The following is a 20,579-nucleotide window of genomic DNA, read 5'->3' on the forward strand; positions in this document are numbered from 1 at the left end:
ACCATGGATATGGAGCTTTATTTACAGAAAATTATATTTAACCAACACTTCCTGGTCTACTTACAACGTAAATAAGATAAGATAACTCATTTACTCTGATCATCAATGATTGAGGAAAAAACGATCTTTTCTTGTCGCAGTAAATCCTTGGAAAAAAAAGGAATATTTGGAATTCATTCGGCAAAAGAAACAGCCCGCAATTTCTATCGGCACAGCGATATGATAGCATAGTTTGGAAAGGCTAAAACTACATTCTTTCAGCATGTGGCTTCCAAACGTTTCTGGTGCTCTCTTAACATCGCGTGTGGATTATCATACCGACATAACGATAGAAAGTGCAGTCTGTTGTGTAACTAACCAGAGATGAAGTTTAACCTCCTTTTATTCTAGTCCGACAAGATTTGCCGTTTCAAGTCTCATTTTAATGGCATGCTTTCGGCAGAAAGCCAATTTGTTTCCTCACTATAAAAAAGAACTTCGTTCAATGGGCACCTTTGAACAAATCATGTTAGCTGAGTGCCCCAGGGCTCATGAAAACGACTATGAGGTAAAATCTTCTAGAGCCGGTTTACTTTCTACTTAAAAGCCTAAAGACAAAGCTGTTACTGTAGAGCCGGTTTACTTTCTACTTAAAAGCCTAAAGACAAAGCTGTTACTGTAGTATTGTAGGGAAACAGACGGATTTGGCTGACCTGCTTACCGTCCCTGTTGCCACCCAATCCGAATCACGTGATAATTGATTTGGGAAGCAAAGAGTCTTGTTTGTACATTACTCAACTTGCTACCTTCATCCTCGTCTTTGTGACAGCTTCTGTCAATTGTTAAGCATGAATTTATTGTTTTTGGCGGTTTTAACACTTTGATTATCGGGTGCATTGTCCTGTCTGAGCCAGGAGCCATTAGGGAAATAGTAAGAACTTCTATGATTTTCAAGAGCAACCGCTCTTGGAAAAGAGCTTTCATGTTGTTCCCTTTCTTCCTAAGTGCTTGTTTGCTTTGTTTAAGCAGTGCCATGTGACTTTTAGAAACTACTGAGAGAGCTAACACTTAATAGTTTTGAACCCTAAACCTTAATAATAATTACACCTTATTACACTGTAAAACGAGGAATGTTTCTTAACACAATTATTTTCTTGTGTTTTAACGGGACAATCCGTTGGATTTAACAGCCATAAGGTTTCCCATGAAGCCTTTTACACTTTGCAACCCACGAATCGTGGAAAGCCTTATAATCTTGTAGTAGTTCTTCCAGATCTCCCTCGGTTGGGTTGGAGGCTTGGTCATCAGCCGGGTTTGTTTGCTTGACTAATTCAACGTTCTGGTAATTGTTTTCCTCTCTCATTCGTTTCGCTGCAGTTAAAAAAAAAAACTGCATTTTAGCAAAGCATTGTCGCGTAGAAGGAAAATCTTGCGGGAGTTCTATTTTGCCGATTTGCGTTTCTTGAGGACAACCCTAAAAAAGATAAGTATGATAACCTGGAACAACATATCGTCCTATTAAAAATGCTGCAATCCAATTGGCTACATTACTCACTATTGATTCTGTGGTTATGACTAGATTGAATGGTCTGACGGTATGCGATTGGAAACAAGATTAAATAAGAACCTGAGACTGCCTTATTGTAATTTTTTAAAGGTCTAGTAGATTTCTATGCGTGAAGACGGATATGATCTTCTCCAACATCAGCTATCACGCTATAAAAATTTCGAGTTCTTAATCTAGTTGTTTCATAGTTAAGTGTCGAGCGATATTATTGAGAGAAATAATTGAACGACTTCATCCCTTAGAAAAATGTTTTCTTCATTCGATCAGCGTATACATATCTAAGATCGACTTACGCTGCAGATATTTCTTTACAAGAACCTCGTACAACAACCCAGCGATAAAGAGTAATCCCAGAATGGCGACACCGCAGTACACAATCAGCTTGAAAGCACCTTCTTCGTAAAACAACTTCTCAGCTGCCATCACCTCTTCACTGATAGAGTCTGATGGATTCTGGAAAACATCAAAGCACGATTAAGTGACAGTTTCGGGACTCTGGCAACGTAACTAATTTCGAAGTTCCAGAGTTCGTCCTTCATGGAAATAGCTTTTCTCAGACCATTTTGTTTGTGCGAGGATCTGTAACTTAAAGTGGTGCGCAGTGCATGCTAACCAAACCATTGGGAACCTCTCTTTCCAAAGCGAATATGTAAATAAAAATCTTTGAAGTACTTTTCAGCGGCCATAATCTGCAATAGTAAGTTTATTTGTTGTTGATCATTCTTCCAAGGAAAGACCAAACGATAAGTATTCAATTCAAAGCAAGTAAAATGGACTGCATGACACTTGATTAAAGTGCACAATTGAAAAACCTTGTTCAAAACAAAGCAAACAAACAGAACACTTGCCTTCAAGGGCTTGAGATGGTCAGCAATTCGCTGAAAAACCTTCCTTGGGTAGTTTTCAACGTAACGCCTCGCACAGTCTGCCATACGCGTTGAATTTCCCGCCAAAACCATACCATACGTCACCGGATGTTCAATGGTTCGTTCTGTCCTGATTGGATGGTCCTTAATGAGGTTCAAGTGCGCAGTTATAATGAAGCTGTCCACGAATGCTCCGTCAATTTCCGATTTGAGTAAAGCTTCCGTTACACCGTATATTGTGGGAAAGACTGTACACAAGTGAAAAATAACATGAGAAAATCGTTTTTAATTGATGATTATTTTTCATTATTCTGGACCAGTTCTTGCTTTTACGGAAAAATAAGATGACGCCCTACCGAAACAATCATTGATCAAAAGAAAGGTGACCTTGACCATCTGTAATAGAAAATTTTGACCAATACTACATGATATAAAGATTTAGCCAAACTTAAAAGTGGAGCTCTGGTTTGTTACTCGAGACTGCGTGCGCGCTGCTTGAGCGCTTGGACTTGGAGCCCCTCAATCTTGATGAATAATTGACAAATATTACGGTAAGTTAAAATTAGATGCTGGTCTCTCTTAGGGGTTAAAGAGTTAATAAAAGTCTATAAGATGTATCGTACTCTTCATTTCTGCGTTCATCAACACTCCCAGCTTGTATTCTTCACTGCCATTTACGACTCCAATCTGCAAATGGGAAATTACGGAACAACGGTGACAATAGCTGTAATATATGAGTTAAATTATATTTCAAGACGTCATTTCTAAGTGAGATGGAAAGAGTATGCATTATTATAAAATGCTGTCGTTCCACTTACGCAAGGTAAAGGTGTCCATGACATTCTCACGCTATCATTTTATGTATTTTAACCTATGACCAGCTGAGATTTTAACCCCAAGATCTGATTGTTAATTCTCTCCTCTTGCTGACTTACCAGCGATCCATGGATGGGGAAATGAGGATGAGTCGTAGCTGCAAGCGAAGCTGTTACCATCGCAATAAAGATGGATATTATCACAAGACCTGTGATAATCCACACTATGCAAAACACTCGGCCGAGAAGGGATTTGGGAGAACGATCACCGTAACTGTTGAGAAAAGTGGTTGCAATTAATATTACCTTGCACATTGAGAGAGCTCACTAGACTGCTCACAAGATTATGAAGTGACTTTACCTACCCAACTGTTGTCATAGTAACCAATGCCCACCAGAATCCTTCCCAGACTCCTTTCCTAAAGGATTGAGGGAACTCCTGAGGATTTTGGCGATGATCCTTGAAAATAAAAGATGTTTATGAAGATAAGAAATAATTCGCTTGAGAGTGGAATAAAGTAAAATCGGAGACCTCCGTGAGAGCAGAAGCCCAACCCCGTTCAATTTGCTAATGACTGATGTTGTGGGAAGTCCAAGTCAGAAAACTCTTTGAGTTGAATAACAAAGCTTCGTTTCTTACAATGATAATAATAGTAAAAATAACAATAATGATAGTAACAATAATAATGATTATAATAATATTATTAAGTTCAACTGGGAGTTCCTTGAATATCTTGGATCCTTACGTTAGGTAACTTCGCTGACTTCTAGAAAGGAAATGGGGTTTAACAGGCGCTCAAGGGGAGAGGATAAACCGCCTTACATCTACAGTCAATATACCGGTAAAATATCGTGTTATTTATGTATTGCTTACCAAGAACCAAATGATGATACCGGAGAAAGTTGCCGTGAGAAGAATGAACACCATGATAGGCCAGGCCTTCAGAATGGTCGCAGCGATGGCATGGGTCTTAGTTGTTCTTTCATTCCCATCATACGCTAAGAACACCACACTGGGTACGCGCACTAGCGGAATGAACGGGTGATCCCGAAACGAACTGGTTCCTTCGGGCGCGTGAACTGGAAAGGTGAAGTCGTATTCGTTTACGTCGTCACCTAGGAAACGATCTTCTGCCTCCAGCGGCGATCGTAATAGCTTGGCGAATCTGACTTTGCTCACCCCACCTTGGCAGCAGTAGTCTAATGTATCCGCTAGTATAGAGGGGAACATACCCCGGATATGGAGGGAATTTTTTCCACTCGCAAAATATACATAAGGAAGATTCTTGTGAAATCCCACGGACATTGGCAATCCTGGATCTCCGAAACACCTGTCGTCCAAAGATATCTGCCTGGTTGTATTCTTCAGCTGTTGAAGTTTGGCGTCTCCCTTACAACTATACTTCTTGTTCAAGTCAAGTAGACACCTGGGAATGGGAAAGCCGTCAGTGGAGTCATTCTTGATTTTAGACCATGGAAGAAAAAGGCCTTGTGCGAGGAAAAACTGTGACATGAGAAAAGTGGCGGAAATTACCAGGGAGATCATCTTCATTTTGCAGTGACAACCTGCACAAAAAGATAAAAAAAAACAGATGACCAATTTTTTCTCCTTCCATAAGATATAACCACGTAACTACCAGCATTGAGTCGTTACCGTCATAACCCCAATTTATCTAAAAAAAAAAAAAAGGGGGAGTGAGTCTAAACTGAGTAGAAAGAGAGAATTTTATTTGGATCTCAGAATTTAAGGGTTGATGGTTACAGTGCAATTTTGAAAAGTGTGACCGAATTATTTTCCCGGGTGGAAATCGCTGCCTTAAAGCTTCAATCGCTGCTAGTAAGTAAGTAAGTAAGTAAAACTTTATTTAGACAGGGTAGCCCATTCAGCTCAAGGCTGGTATCCATAGGGGCCCTGTTTCTTAAAAATAAATTACATCAAAATTCTCAAGAGCTAGATGTGTTTTAGTGCTAAATAGCAAATCTTTAAATACAAAATGACAAGTTGCTGCTGTGTCACATCTCAATCGTTAGCGCATGAAACAAATTATGAGTTTAAAAAAGTCGCTGGTTTAAAAACCTCAGTCGTTAAATCTTAATCATTAACGATTGCAGTTTAAAATTGCGATCTAAAGCCAATAAGAAAAACTCGGCAATCGAGCCAAGTAACAAAGCGCCGCTGCTTCTCCAGTCTATTTAACAATTATTCCACGAGCGCGCGTTGGATATGATGATAAATAGCCAACGAGGCGCATAGCGCCGAGTTGGCTATAATCGTCTCATATCCAACAAGCGCGAGTGGAATAATTGTTTTATTAAAAAAAAAAAAAAAAAAGAAAAAAAAAAAGCGCCCCAACATAGTAGACAAATTTTCTCGATTTTTTTTTTGTAAGAAGAAACCGGATATTACAATGTACAGATATTAGATTTTGGTAAAGGCCGATAGTTTCGAAAGAAACTGTTTGGGGCTGCGTCGGTGGGAGTAACGAAATAATTTGGATATATCAACAAAGTTGAAAAAGTAAATTGGTCACCGTAACGATTACAAAAGCTGACGTTTCGAGCGTTAGCCCTTCGTCGGAGCGAATAGAGGAATTGTGGGTTGTGTGTGCTTTTAAAGGTAGAAAATGGAGCTACGTTATTGGTGGGAACATGGCAACGAGAAAAACAAGAGTAAATTAGTGGAATGAAAAGCGTTCGTTGATCCCTGTGGGATTTAGACTGCCGGTTTGAAAGATGAGCTTTTGTTCAAGATTTTTACGGCTTTCCGTGTTACCTAAGTGCAAGGAAAGACCGCAGATTGCCATATGTTGCTTAGAATGATTAGGTAAATTAAAATGTCTAGCGACTGGTTTCGATGTGTCCTTGTCGTTCCTTTCCACGTCTCGAAGGTGTTCTCGGAATCGGTCACCTAGTCTTCTGCCTGTTTCGCCGATGTATATCTTTTTGCAATAAGTGCAAGTTATGCAATAGATTACACTGGCGGAGGTGCACGTGAAGCGATCGGTGATCTTAAAGGATCATTTGCGAGTCCGAGGTTTGTAATACACAATAGTGCATAAACCGTCACCTTCAATTGAGACTTTGATGTCTAAAAAGGATATAGAATTGTCAGAAATTTTCCAGGTATATTTCAGAGCCGGGTGAAAAGAATTGACTGCGGTTATGAATTGAGTGAGCTCCTCTCTGGTAGAGGAGGTAGCACCGATACAGTCGTCGATGTAGCGACCGTAGAGTTCAAGTTTGGACCCGTTGTATTGGCTGAAAAATTGATGTTCGACAAAAGCTACAAAAAGATTGGCATAGCTAGGTCCCATTTTGGTGCCCATCGCTACACCATTGGTTTGTTTGAAGAAGTTGTTTCCGAATGAAAAACAATTGAGTGTGAGCACTAGTTCGGCTAAGCGTAGTAGTGGTTCAGTTTTAGGTTTCTTAACAGTACGTTGATCAAAAAAATGTTTAAGGGCCAGAAGGCCTTCGTCATTAGGAATGACAGTGTAAAGAGACGTAATATCCATGGTGAAAAGAAGTTTGTTTTGGCCAAGGAAATTAAAGTCTCGAAAAATTTGAAGAGCGTGTTGGCTGTCTTTAATATATGATGGTAAAGTTTTGACGATGGGAGCCATAATTTTGTCTAGATAGCTGGAGATAGTTCGGTAGGGCAACTGCAAGCCGAGACAATGGGCCGACCCGGGTTGTTAGGTTTGTGGATTTTAGGTTAAAAGTAAATACGAGAAGTTCTAGGAGTGGTTATGATGAGAATTTTTTGCTGTGGCCGGCAATTCTTGTTTAGTTATGAGTTGGTTGATCGTATTCTTGACGGAGTTTTGATTGCTAGCAGTGAGGTCTTTGTCGACCTTTTGATAAAAGGAGGTGCGAGAAAGTTGCCGCAAAGCTTCTTTTTGGTAGAGGTCGGTGCGCCAAACAACGACTGAGCCGCCCTTATCGGCCGCTTTGATAACTATGTCTTTGCGTTTTCTAAGACTTTTTAGAGCCGACCACTCTTCAGAAGAGAGATTAGAAAAGTTGGTAATACGTTTGAAATTGAGTTTGTTGATATCATTAGATTATGGTATATTGGCTCATATACCATAATGGCTAAGCCAACAAAAAGTCTTGAATTGCATTGTCCAATGATCCAGTTTTTAATAAAACATGACATAACACGTACGATAGCTTCTCCCCACTGGATGGAATACTAGTCCTTATTACACGACTCGGGCAGTCAGAGGGCCAATAACTAAAGTCAACCAATCAAAATGCTCTATTGCCGGTCAATATTCTCTCAGTATTGGACCGGGCACTGTCCCGAATGGTCCCGAATGATACCGCACTTGTGTCCCTTTGAACTTCAGTCGTATAATAAATCTCTTATTAACCAAGCTTGCTCGGGACCGTACTGGAAGAATATCGGCCCTCGGTCTTTTTTGTACGGACCTCGCTGCGCTCGGTCCGTACTGTCAAGACCTCGGGCCGATATTCTCCCAGTACGGCCCTCGCGCTTGGTTAATAAGATATATATAGTAAGTTAGTAATCAGGGCCGGTTTGTTCAAAGCTGGGTTAAAATAACCCAGGGTTACTGTGAAATCCGATTTCAGATCTGAAAACTTAGAAGAAAATTCAGCGGAATTCTTCTTGTCTGCAACTTGATGATTGGATGCTCCAAAAAGTATAGGGAATATTATCCCCAGAAATGACTTTTGAACAAAAGACTAAAGAAACCCAGGTTAGAATTTAACCTTGGGTTAGTGCTAATCGGCCTTCGAACAACTGGGACCAGCACTTACAGTTTGCTCTAACACAAGCTTTTTGTATTTCAGTTCCAATTTGTATTTTTAGGCGCAAAAAATGCTAAATAAATGCATGTGGCACTAAAAGGGTTTTTTCTGCTTTAAAGCTATGAAAATGACTGTACAGCTTTCACAAATGTTGGAGTCTACCCCCTTTCCACATCAAGAAGCAATCTGGAGAACCACTTCTCCTCCTTGATGGAGTATCAAGCCAACATTTCGTTGGGGCTCTCTAACGGTTTGCCGGTTTACTCAGTAATTCATGTGCTTGGGTGGAGAGGGGCGCTGTGAGAGTAAGTGCCTTGTACAAGAAGTCTTCGCAATCATTATGGCGAAGATTTAAGTACGCCGATGGCAAGAACACTGCGTGTTTGAACAAATTTATACGCCGTTCTGTGAGTTTTATTTCTGCTTGAAATATAGCAAAACATTAGAGCCTTTTGTTTTATCTGTTTTTCATGGTGGGAGACATTAAGCTATGGTTTAGTGCATCAGACTCCTGATGGTAACATTTTGGTTTGAACCGTAGGCAGGCCAATGTGGTATTGTGTTTTTGGGTAAGATCCAAAAAAATCTCACGGAGCCTCTTTCCATCCAGAAAGATCAAGGGTACCTGCGAACTGTCGAGGGAGCAAAAAAATTGATGGAATTGGAAACGAGATAATTTGTTTTTTTTTTTTTAACTATGTCAATCTGTCTCGAATGCAGACTTACCTTTTCGACGTGTAAAGTTTCATGAACGTCGCAGAAAGAAGGGTTAGAATGACTACGTAGAGGAAGTTGTTGTTTGTGAACACTTGAATAAAGAGCCTTGAACTATATATGTGGGATCTGTTAATTGAAATAACTACTAAACATACCAAATTATTCATGAGTTTGGTGCCTATAAGTCTCACATGATGTCAAATTCTGATGAAGTCGCATTAATTTAAGAGTTAATCCAAGATTAAGGTTTATTAACTGCTTGAAAGGAGATCGACGATAGGAATTGAGCATTTGAAGATTTTTGACCTAACGTTGATTTGGATTCAAATGAACAAGAATAATTTTTTTGTTTTTAAGGCACTTAGAGCCTGTACCCCCGCAGGGTGCACTAACTTGACAGCCCAATGCCTTTTATGTTGCAAAAAAGAAAAACCTCCACGCGAACAAAACTCCCTAATTACTCAGCAACGCTCATGGTGGAAAAAAAAATCCCACGCCGACAGTGAATTATCATATCTAGTGGCTGCTAGAAGTCTTTGAGACGTGACAGATCGCAAAAAAAAAAAAAAGAAAAAACTTCCTTCGGTTAGTGTTCCAACACTAGGGAAAGCGTGGGCTTGCTTACCAGGATTCCTCTGGGATCAATTGAATTTAGGTTTCTCAGTTATTATTCGAGACCGCTCTGACCGAAGAAACACCCGAAGGAATAATTTAGCTCCAGCTGACACTTTAATAGTTGCGGTTTTCACTGGCTGTCCGGTTTCAAATATATTAAAACTGAAAGACGTATTCCTTAGGTAGTAATGGTTTTTAATTACCTTTTTTTTTTATCTCTAGAAAACTTTATCTTTGTTTCCAAAGATACTAACAAATATTTGCAGAATTTTTTGTCGAGTCATGCTGAGATGCTTGAAGTTTTTAAATTTTCAATACAGTGTGTCATTTAAGCTTTCGATTTTAAAGCGCGAAAAATTTCAAAGGATACATTTTACAACACTAAGTGCCCGTTGCGATGCATTATGAATTAAGACGATAGTTAGTAACGGTGGCAGCATCTTTATAAAGTATATATAAAATTCAAAGTAGGGAAAAGTGAAAAAGAATGATGTTAGAGTGGAATTTTTTAGAATACCACACAAAGTAAACTGATGAACATTTTAATGAATTTTTTTCCTTTTTTTACATCTAGCCTATTAAAGTTTTTGAATTGTGAAAAAAAACTTCACGCTGGCCGCCAGCTACGACTCAGCTATTAAATTATGAAAAACAACCATCTCGTATTTTTCTCATTTTATTTCCAGCTAAAACGGCTTCCGTGTCCAACTATTTCCGTTTACTCATCATGAAGACCTAAACTGATTCTCAGGCAACTCCTCGAATGATAACGGTTTCGATTTCGTTACCAAATGTTGCTACGCATATCGATCGTTTTGTTTATTTTAGAATAAGTACTTCACGAGCGTATACCGTGCTCGGTTTAGAGATACTAAAACATTGCCTTACCTCCACTGACTACGATGCAGTCCGCCGACTCCAGTTATCTCACCCACAAATGTTTGCTGTCAGCTGAGAAGTACCTCCTCAAAAGAATTTTTGAGTTTTTGCCTCCGTTATTTGTTTGTGATTTTACTGATTGGATCGCATTGAAGAACAAAATGTGGTTAATTTATTATCCATATCCTACGCGCGAACACCATGCAATATTAACGATAGTTTATTATAAATGTCGCCATTTAAACCTGAATTATGCAAGAGGTCCAAGTACTGGAGACGATATACCCTAAGGGAATGAGATTGCAGATTATAAAGAACTTCCTAAATTCCGAACCCAGGCCTGTAGAAGGAAATCATGATAGCCTAAGGTTAATTTTTCGACCGTTTATCGAGGGAAACCTTACTTCAGAGGTTGATAACATTTAAGTATATCGAATACTTTACCAGCGCTAAATATTGCATGTGTATATAATTTTTTATCACTCTTCGGAGCCAAACTGGATCACAAAAACTAAACAGAAAAAAAAACCAACAGACGTTTAGGCGTCTCAAATAAATGTGTTCATGCAACCACCAGAAGTTTCCTCAGAAGAGGACAATCTAAAAGTACAAATCAACACTAAAAACGTGAATATTTACACTTGGAAGCTGTTTAATTCTGTGCTGGAAACGATAATCATATCCTTTGGGAACTCGTGCTAAATCTTATGACTCCAAACTTTGTGAATGGAAAATATAATGACTTGTGCTTGAGAAAATTGGTCATTAACATGCAGGAAGGTAGCACAAACATTCGGTAAAACTAATTTCATTTTGGTATAAAATGGCTCGCTAGGTTTGCCCCGAGGGAAGTTGGACACCTTCAATGATAATGTTTCATCCAGCCGCCTTAAAACATCTTAAATATATACTTTCGTTTCAGTTACGAAGTCTAGACTTTAAATATTTTCTTAGCTACGGTCACAGTGAGAAGTTAAAGTTTGAATTTTTTTGATACTCCTCTTACGAAGCGAAACATCCAACAAACAAAACGAAACAACTTTTAATGGAACCAATGACAACACTATTGAATTGTTGATGGCGAAGATGTGATGGATAATAGATCCCTGGAAATCTCTACATATCAAAATTCTACTGTGAAAATCCCGTGAGCTCCAAACCACTTCTGTCTCTTTCCGAAGCAGTTTTTAATTCCCTACAAACCAAAATGTCCCTTCGCTTCAATTAAAATTTAGAATCTTATCTTTTCTGAGATTATTTAATTTGCCTTGTTATACTTGAAATATTGAAGGTTGGTATAAATTATGAATAGGCATTAATGGCCTCTTCGAAAATTACTTAACAAAAATTAAGAGAAATTTATGCGAGTACATTTTCTTTTTCCATTATTGTGGTCTTGATCTGCTTACCCTGCGAATAAACAGCTCCATTTCCGGTAAAATTAAGGAAATATAAAGCTGGTGAGCGTAAAAGAATTTTAACCAAGAATGCTTAAGCGATCACATCACCAGTTTACAACGAACTAATTTTTTTTTATTACAGGAAACTACACTTGCATATAACGACACTTGCATATACACTTGCATATAACGAGGAATGCCGCACACCGAAAAAGCCCTACAGCCTATTTTTCTATCATTGACACATCGTTTTTGAAATTCTGGCAATGAAGAATTAGAATTAATTCTTGAAAGTATATTTTACTAGTATCTTTCCGTTAATGTTGTGCATATTGCAATAGATATGTTTGGTTATTTTAAAAAAGTCTGAGTGAGTTGTACCGCTGGTTGAAATGTGAAGAAAAGTATAAGTTAAAGATATCGCTAACCGTGCAATTTTGTTTCGAGATGTTCATTTTGTGATGGACCTGGCATCACTCGACTAGTAGCTCTGAGAGGATTCTAAAGACGGTATTTTTCTAATTCTAAGTCTCTACCAAGAAACTCGCATGATTCTGTCGACAAAGTAGCTTAACGCAAGCAATTAAATATCTCTTTCGAATTTAATTTTTGTTTTCGCTTCTATGAAAGATTCTAGTTCTTGTTCCTTGATAGAAACAAAGTAAAGAAACATGTCTTAGATTTTGACTGTTGTAGGTCTGCACGATCGGAGGAGCGAAGTTCAGATTTCCTCTTTCATCAGCACTTTGTACGACTTAACAGAAAGAACCTAAGTTTTTCAAGTTAGAAATTTGCAATCGGTATAAATATTTTACGTTGTTAACCACGTTCCTTGTGGGTTTATTTCTCACATTTTGATGTAAGACTTTTTTGTGGCCACCCTCACGCTGAAAGTTATTCTGCACCTCATAGAAAGCAAGTCAAAACATCGCTTGTAGTATCTTTCAAGTGGGGAGCAATACCTGAATCAGATCCGTTCGGATTTTTTAACTTTTAAACTACTCACCTTCCTAGCTGAGGAATAAAATTACGCACTGTGTTTCGCAACAGCTCTCCTAGCTTTTCCTCTGAATCACAATCGGATAGATAGATCTATATATACACTCAACTCGATTTAGATTAAGCCATCCATCATAATGTATAATATTATCCAGCAATCTTGTAAAATCTATGTTTTAAACCTCAAAAGAACATAGCACTCATCGGTACTTGACGTAAATACGAGTCCAAATTTGTGGAAGACATTACATAAATCATGTGAAATATCTCTTATTCCGGAAAATTTTATCTAAAGCTTGGTAAACAAACATGATGGTAAAAAAGCCGACAGCCACTTGTGTCCGGAAATTGCGCAGATTACATTCACTTTTCTAATATAAAAAGCGTCTTTTTTCTTGAATTAGAGTCTTAAAGTGAAGCTACATTTGAATCAGAATTCCCGGGTCACGGAAGAAACAAGGTTTACTCTTACCAGAATAATGAATCAAAAACTAAAGGCTTCAGAGAAAATAAAGTTACACTTAAAAACAATAAACATTTCTCACCTACCTTAAATGCATTTCTTTAAGATCAGTAATCGAATTAAACTTAAGAAATGCTTTAAAGATGTTTATTTGAATGAGCGAATCGTGTGCGCTAATGCAGCAGAGTTTACAAAATGAAAAAATCTTGAGAAAATTAGCTTTGAAAATTTGCAAGCAACGAAATTAGACAGACTATTCAGCAGTTATACATCGTATCGGTTCTTCTATAAACAGAAATGCTCTTTTGATTGCTGCTAGCGCCATATCTTCAAGTATAGTTTTAAATTCAGAGGTGTATGAAAAAAACCGTTTTGGAAATGATACTTCTGTCAGAGCGCTAGTGTGGTTACTTCGAGAGGTTACGGTTGAGGTAAACCAGACAAAACAACAGCGGGACCCTTGTACGAGAACGATAAAATTCAAATGTACGCCCAGGTGTCTGATCAGAAATTCTGTTTGGAGCATTCCATGTGGTATAAGATTTGAGTCGAAGATTACTGTGCTTAGTCAAGTTCAGGCACATCTTAAAAACATCTACACATCATGTAAGGAAATCACACCGTCTCGAAAAAGCTTGCCTCTGGATATTTCAGACGTTTGCTGCGCGACATGAAAAATTATTTTTTGGCGTGACTATACCATAGAATGTTAATTTGGTAAGGTAAAAATAAAGCCAAAACGATATGCACAAATAAAACGCATTCTAAATGGTGAACTTGAAAATTTTAGGATAATTCATTGTCGATGCCTAGATAGTGTCATGGCCACTTTAACACAGGGGGCTCCCTTTTGTAAAACTCGATCGAGTTGCTCTTCCTTTAGTTTTCAGACGTCTCGGGAACTGTTGCATATTTTATCGGTGAAATTAAATTCTCGTTCGTCATTGTTAAAATTGCGAATTAGCCGAACTCAATTGAAGATTTTTGGATAACGGACACCTTTAAAGAACACCATCGTCTAGAAAACCGCATAAATGTGGGTACTTTTTAAAATACTGATCACAATTGATCAAAGATTGAAGTTATATTTATCTTTTTGAATATTCATCTGAGCGGTTGTTCGAAACTGGTCATCTCGTACAACGAGACATAATTTTCTCTCTTTTGCTGAGTTTGAAAAACTTTATCACCCACTGTTACCTAAAAGTCATGCCAGGTGGTGTTTCAAACGGAACCAACATTTGTTTACATTTGGTAAAAATAGAAAAAATAATTAAAAGATATGTTAAACGTCTTCCTGAGGAAGCCGGGAGTCGAGTCTCTCGAGAGAAATCGAACTTCACGCCTTCAGTAGGGTCTCGCGGTCTGATGCTTCGTGAGCACTTGTGGGTAAACTTGGTCGTAAAACAGCCATTAAATAGCTTCATATGAGACAATTTGCCTGTATACTCCTAGAATTAGCGGCTCAGCTGAAACTCACTTGTGAAGTTAAATCGATCTCTGAAATAAAAATTAGTTTGTTGAAGAAAGAGAATTGCCAGGGTGTCGTTCTTGTGCTCATTTACTAAAAACACGATTTTCACAACTCATTTGTCCCACCTGAAATAGCACGAGATTAGATAGCCTTGCCTACAAGTTTCCTACCTTGAATTCCGCAGATCGCAAACGCGTTCCAGCAGTGATTCGCCTTGTGCGGCGGAATGTCTTGACTCTTTTTCCTGGCTGCTTTTTAAATTGTTATGAAGCTAATTGCCTCCCTGGAATGTCTTGTAAATTATTTGGCTGTGGGGAAATCTGCGTTAAATATTAATAATAAAAAAAAAATAGAGGTTACAGATATTGTATCTTGAAAATTGCATAATCTTACTTAATTCTTGCTTTTTTTAAACTCATTTTTTTCGAAAAAGACATGCGATTAAATATTTTTATTCACATTTTAAGCAAATGAAGTTTTGTAGATTTTGAGCCAATCAAATTCAAAACAAGTGTCATTTTATCAAACAGAGGCACACGCCATAACAAGGGAAGCCCCGAGCGCCGAAATACCATTAACCTATTACCTAGTAGAAACACAGAGTCACACAATTAATTTACCAGGAGGGGATTACCATCTTTCACCTATGGAATTCTTACAATGAAGATAAATATCATTATGAATTAATTCAAATTTCCTTACCGCATAATTGGAAAATTGTAATAAGGCGATAAAGTTATTTGACACGTACGCAAAGCAGAAAAAAAGAGCTTGATAACTGTTTGTGCAATGGAATGTAAAGAATATATTAAAAGATCTTGAAATACTAATTTTTTGTTTTGATTGAAGCAGACGAAGTAATGAAAGTGAAGGACCGAATTAATTCGATCAATCGTTCAACCTAAAATTTATTTATTTTTGTCATTCTGAGCACAATATTTACTATTAGCTACTTAAAATGATTTAGAATCTCACTGAGAACATTATTATTACTTACATTTTTCATTTATTTTATTCATGAAGACTTTTTATGTTCAGTTGTATATTTTTTTCATACCGCTGTTAGATCTGAAGAGTGAAATCCAGGCGTAAAACTGTACAAAGCAGCATTAAATTTTTCGCGTTAATGAAATCTGAGTGTTCATAATCTCTTTGAGTTCTTCTGTCAAGTATTTCGTAAAGTGCATACAAGGGGCTGATGTTTTATGTATACTGTTTCAGTCGAATGTTTTGGGGATCTTGTATCATTTGCCCAACCAGTGCGTGGGCAATGCTGAAGTTATTTCTGAAGAATCTAGAAGCATGCTTCCATCATAATTAATAATTTCAGCTTAAATAACATTCAGTTGGATAAGGAATAAACATCCTCGATTTTACTCAGTTGTGTACCTGAATGGCCGAGGAAGACATTTTATTTATTGCGTTTGCAATTGAATTTTTAGCTTTTTCAGCTGAGCTTAGGCTGTGAGCTCACGCAAGTTATTATCAATGGAAAAATCATCTTAATTGACTCAATGTTGTAAAAAGTGTTGCCGAAGGCCAAATTTTATAAGGCAAGTTTTGCACATGGTTACACAAGCTTAGTTCCGCTTAAATGAGGGAACTATTCGTGTTGTATGCGTTAATTAATTTCTGGTTCAACTCATGTTACAAAATACTGTTTGAGTGAAAAGCAATGATCGTTCTTTTACGCGAGTTGTACTTGCCGAAGGTTTCAGATATAAACTGATAAGTAAAACTAACATTGCGTATGGGTTATCTGGCTTTGATAAAGCCTTTACTTGCAATTACATGGTAGAATTTTTTTTCACTTAAGAATATTGCCTACTTTTTTCACACTTTATCTCCTCAAGGATAGAAACCATTCGATTTAATGATCATTAGCCACTGAGCTCCATAACCCAAAGAACAAAGGCAGGGAATCTGAATTCAGTTCCATTTCTTTAAACATTCATTTTCAACAAAGAAAACAAACCTTTCATTTTTTAGGAAGTTATATTTATTTATTAGAAGCTTTTAAAAGCGGCAATTTTCAATTTTACTTTTGATAAAGTAGCACTTTTCGTTGTTAATTGAAAAAGTCCAACCATCAATAAAAGTGCAAAATTAGTAATTGCACAAAAATTGCTTTTCCTCCATGACACAAGTATAATCGCCGAAATAATCGTAACCATGATCATAACAAAAGTCAGGTCGATGATTTTCCTTTGAATATGTGCATCGTAATTATTGTTACAGAGACGTTTTCAAGCCTTTGAGAGGAGACGGGATGGATCTATACCAACGGGCATTACTACGGCATTACCATAAACTGTATTCTGTGATGTCGTAATATTGGGATTGAAATCTCCGCCCGCTTTGATTTCTACTTTAGACTCTTCCAAACTCAGCTCAAATTGCCCGTGGATGTGAAAAAAATATCAGCCTGGGGCCTAAGGTGCACGGACAGTGTTGTTTTCATTTAATGATGCTACAACTTATTTGGAAGACCAGTTTGTATACAATGAGAATAATAACCCCAATACAAGCGTTAGCAGCTAACACAGTACGAACTGTATTTTAACACTGTTAGTTTACATTTAGCAGTTCAGAGCGGACAGCATTTTATCACGAATTTCCTTATGAGGCCACTTTGTGCTTTAAAAACCTGGAAAACGGTACGTGTTTCTTCAACTGGAAAAAGGTAAAGCTAATGACAACGAAATAAGAATATCACCAAAGTCTGTTTCTCATTTAGCCTTTTATGACTTTCTTTTGAAAAAAAAAAACTGATATATCTTATCTAGAATCACCATGCAGCACTTTTGACAACGGTGATCCATTCGTGGTATGTGGTATGCCTTTATTCCTCTTTCAATTTAAAACATGAAATACTACTCGAGCCAAAAAGCTGTGATCTTTCTTTCAGAGAGATTTCAGATGTAAACTGATAAGAAGTAACTGCGCGCAATAATGTTCGTTATCTGGCACTGAAAAGCTTTTCGTCGTAATCTAGAAGTACAAAATTTTCACTTAAGAATATAATCCACTTTTTTCAACTATTATCTCGTCAAGGATGGTAACCATTCGAGTTAATGATCATTACCCATTGAACTTTCTGACGCGAAGCCTGACAAGAGCAGGGAATCTGAATCCAATTCCATTTCTTAAACAAGAATTTCTATCTTTCATTTGAAAACCAATTGGAATCTTCTCTATCCTTTGTCATTCTTGTTCGCTATTGGTTTATTTCTGTTTCTGGCGAATTCTTCTTTGTTACCCATCAAAATCTTTTAGCCTCGTCCAATTTGAAACTTCATTTACTCGTCGCAAAAAATTTATTCAAAATATCATCACGCAGCTCCGTAATTTATTAGCAAAGGCTGATTCAAACGCACTGCCCAATACAAAAAAAGCGTTTTTAATTGTTAATATATGTTATTGATTTTTGCCTTTCCGTTTTTTAATCACTGATAAACGAGAATTTTTCAAAAGGTAATCAGCAATAAGCTTTTCAACTCAGCGGGATTAAATTGAAACTTACGAGAAGATCGCAAATCGAGAAGACAAGAAAGAAAGAAACATTTAGCGATATTAGGGGTTTACAGCAATAAATAAATTAACCTAGCGAAGGAAAACAGCGTGATCTTCGCGTATTTCATATATATTCCTATTTCCATTTGAATTTTCTCTCCATCAGATTTTCTTAAATAAAGCTTCGAAAATGGTGCGTAAATTGGGATTACATTGATAAATCACATGTCGGATTTTTACCACCATTACATTCAGCTACAGTGAAAAACTGATCGCTAAGCGCTGTGAATAGTTTGTCAAATTGGCCTGTATTTCATTTCAATTCTGCCACAACTTAACCTAGCTTTCTCGCTCTTTTTGTTCACTTTTGACATACAAAGAAACCATCTACCTCCGAACACGGTTATGGTGGAAGAGACAGGATAATGCAATTTCAAAAGTGATTTAGGATCTAAAATAGCGGCTTGCGGCCTAAGGTACATAAACAGTCTTGTTTTCATTAACAATATCACAACTTGAAAGAACAGTCACTATTAAATAAAAATGCTAACCCCGATACAAGCATTACTAGCTAACATTGTACGAACGGTATTTTCACACTGTTGGTTTGCATTTAGCAGTTCAAAGCAAACAGCATTTTTTTTATGAATTTCCTTATGAGGCCAGTTTGTGCCTCAACAGCCTTGAAAACGGAGAAAGATAAAGCCAGTGAAAACGAAAATCATAGCCTCTTATTGTAAAATGAGAGTTTATAGGCAAGAGCAATGACATATCTTACCTGCAATCACCTGCACTTTTCACAACACTTAAAGAAATACATCTGAGTTCTGGAGATCGTCTTACCAGATTTTTGGAAAAGTGTACTTATGTATCTCTCTGGTTGTTAGTCTTTAGATATAACGTTAACTGTGATTGTCCAAGAACAGCCAAAATAGTACCGTTAGAAGTTGTTTTCGTAAAGTTTTTAAGAAGGTAAGCTCTTGTCTAATTAATTACAAAAAAAATTAGCATGAAATAGAATATTTTGTTTTGTCTTATCAGTTTTATTATTGTTTATTTTGCATCGCCACCTTGTCAGAATGACCCCAAAATGGAAACCGATACAAACCGCAAAAGTGGGTTCAGCTGTCTCGTGTTTGAAGCCTGCACAAGTCGCAATTTTTTCCAGCGAAGACAATAAAAATTCGTTCAAAGCACAGGGCTTAATTCCGGGCGATGTATTACCTGTCTCAAACATTACTATCACTTATTTGCTCAGATGCGAATGACAAAAGTGTTTAAACCATTCTTACCAGTTAATTCAGTAAAAGCAATTATGGATGTGATCGCGAAAAACAAAAAAAGAGAGAGAGAGAGAGAGAGAGAGAGAGAGAGAGAGAGAGAGAGAGAGAGAGAGAGAGAGAGAGAGAGAGAGAGAGAGAGAGAGAGAGAGAGAGAGAACATCAGTATCCCGCTCTACCTCACGGTCGGCGCCAAAGCGAATTTCCGTTTTCTAGATACGCGTGCAGATATTTACTTTTATTTCGCAACTTGCCCTGTTGGAAAGCAAAAAATTTCCAAGGAAAATATTAATTAACGACAGGATGTATTACCAGTATCCAAGTTTACGAACAGAATTTAATTACTCGGCAGCTTTTGATATTGTCTTTGTGGTCGTGATATTCTTCTCTTCTTACCTCATTATAATTTCTAAATTGATGCTTTCATTAAATTTATCTTTTTATTTTGCTTTCTTTTTACCAACCTAATCAAAACCTTTTGGGGTATTTTGACCGTCGTTGAACGTGCCTGAGTATATGTTTTACAACTTTGGAAGATGTTTGTTTGGCTGTGTAAATTGATTGTTGTTTATTCAGTTATCTTTCAATGGAATCACATAGCCACCTGAATTCTGTTTAAATTTGTTATTTTCTGTTTAAATTTGTTATTTTCTCCCTCTCTAGGGATAATAAAAAAATAGTGAGGATTATTTGAAGTGATTCTTAAAAGTGTTTAAAAAATTGCCAAAAGTCCAAAAAGTTGCTGCTTCTTTTCAAAAAAAAGCTGTCTGAGTTTCTTAATATTTTAATATAAACGTTCGTTAAATGGTTTCTTTTTCGTTCTTTTGAAGGAGTACCCATTTACGTGGATGAAAAAGGGATAACGTGGTATCTATATATCCTTTCTCGCAAAAATGATGATGACCAAATTAGTCTTTGAATTTAACCACTTGCAATCGAAACTAAATCAGCTCTGAGCTCTTAAAAAAAATAAAAATTTTCATGACGAAAGAGAAAAATAAAAGGAATGCTTTGGACAAAGATTTCACAATGCCCTGCAAAACAGCTGTAAAGGAAATATTCCTTAGCTTGTTTTCTACGTGTATTTTGACTGCTTAAAAAGCTTTGAAAAAAAGTTAAGCATTGTACCTAAAATAAGACAGCACTCACTAAACTTGTAATTATTGTGTACTACACAACAGTATTTGCCTTCTATCAAGCATTACACAACTTGTGATCAGTAATTGGTGGATCAAA

General features: G+C 37.2%; 1 protein-coding gene across 5 annotated transcripts; it reads right to left on the reverse strand.

Annotated features, from left to right (window-relative positions):
• Positions 1-2: 2 nt before the first annotated feature.
• Positions 3-19,031, reverse strand: LOC148725699 (uncharacterized). Of its 5 annotated transcripts, XM_088729936.1 has the most exons (9): positions 18,842-19,031; positions 14,721-14,870; positions 4,102-4,793; positions 3,593-3,687; positions 3,348-3,501; positions 3,036-3,099; positions 2,395-2,660; positions 1,840-1,999; positions 3-1,350 (listed from the first exon to the last, which is right to left on the reverse strand). In XM_088729936.1, the coding sequence occupies exons 3-9, from the start codon at positions 4,777-4,779 to the stop codon at positions 1,163-1,165; spliced, it is 1,605 nt and encodes a 534-aa protein (XP_088586062.1). In that variant the 5' UTR covers positions 4,780-4,793; positions 14,721-14,870; positions 18,842-19,031; the 3' UTR covers positions 3-1,162. The 5 variants fall into 5 exon arrangements, with proteins under 5 accessions (XP_088586062.1, XP_088586065.1, XP_088586064.1 ...); XM_088729939.1 differs by lacking the exon at positions 14,721-14,870; XM_088729938.1 differs by lacking the exons at positions 14,721-14,870; positions 18,842-19,031 and adding an exon at positions 12,621-12,794.
• Between the last annotated feature and the right edge of the window lie 1,548 nt (positions 19,032-20,579).

This window comes from Stylophora pistillata, chromosome 8 (assembly GCF_964205215.1).
Source record: "Stylophora pistillata chromosome 8, jaStyPist1.2, whole genome shotgun sequence".
Lineage (NCBI taxonomy): Eukaryota > Metazoa > Cnidaria > Anthozoa > Scleractinia > Pocilloporidae > Stylophora > Stylophora pistillata.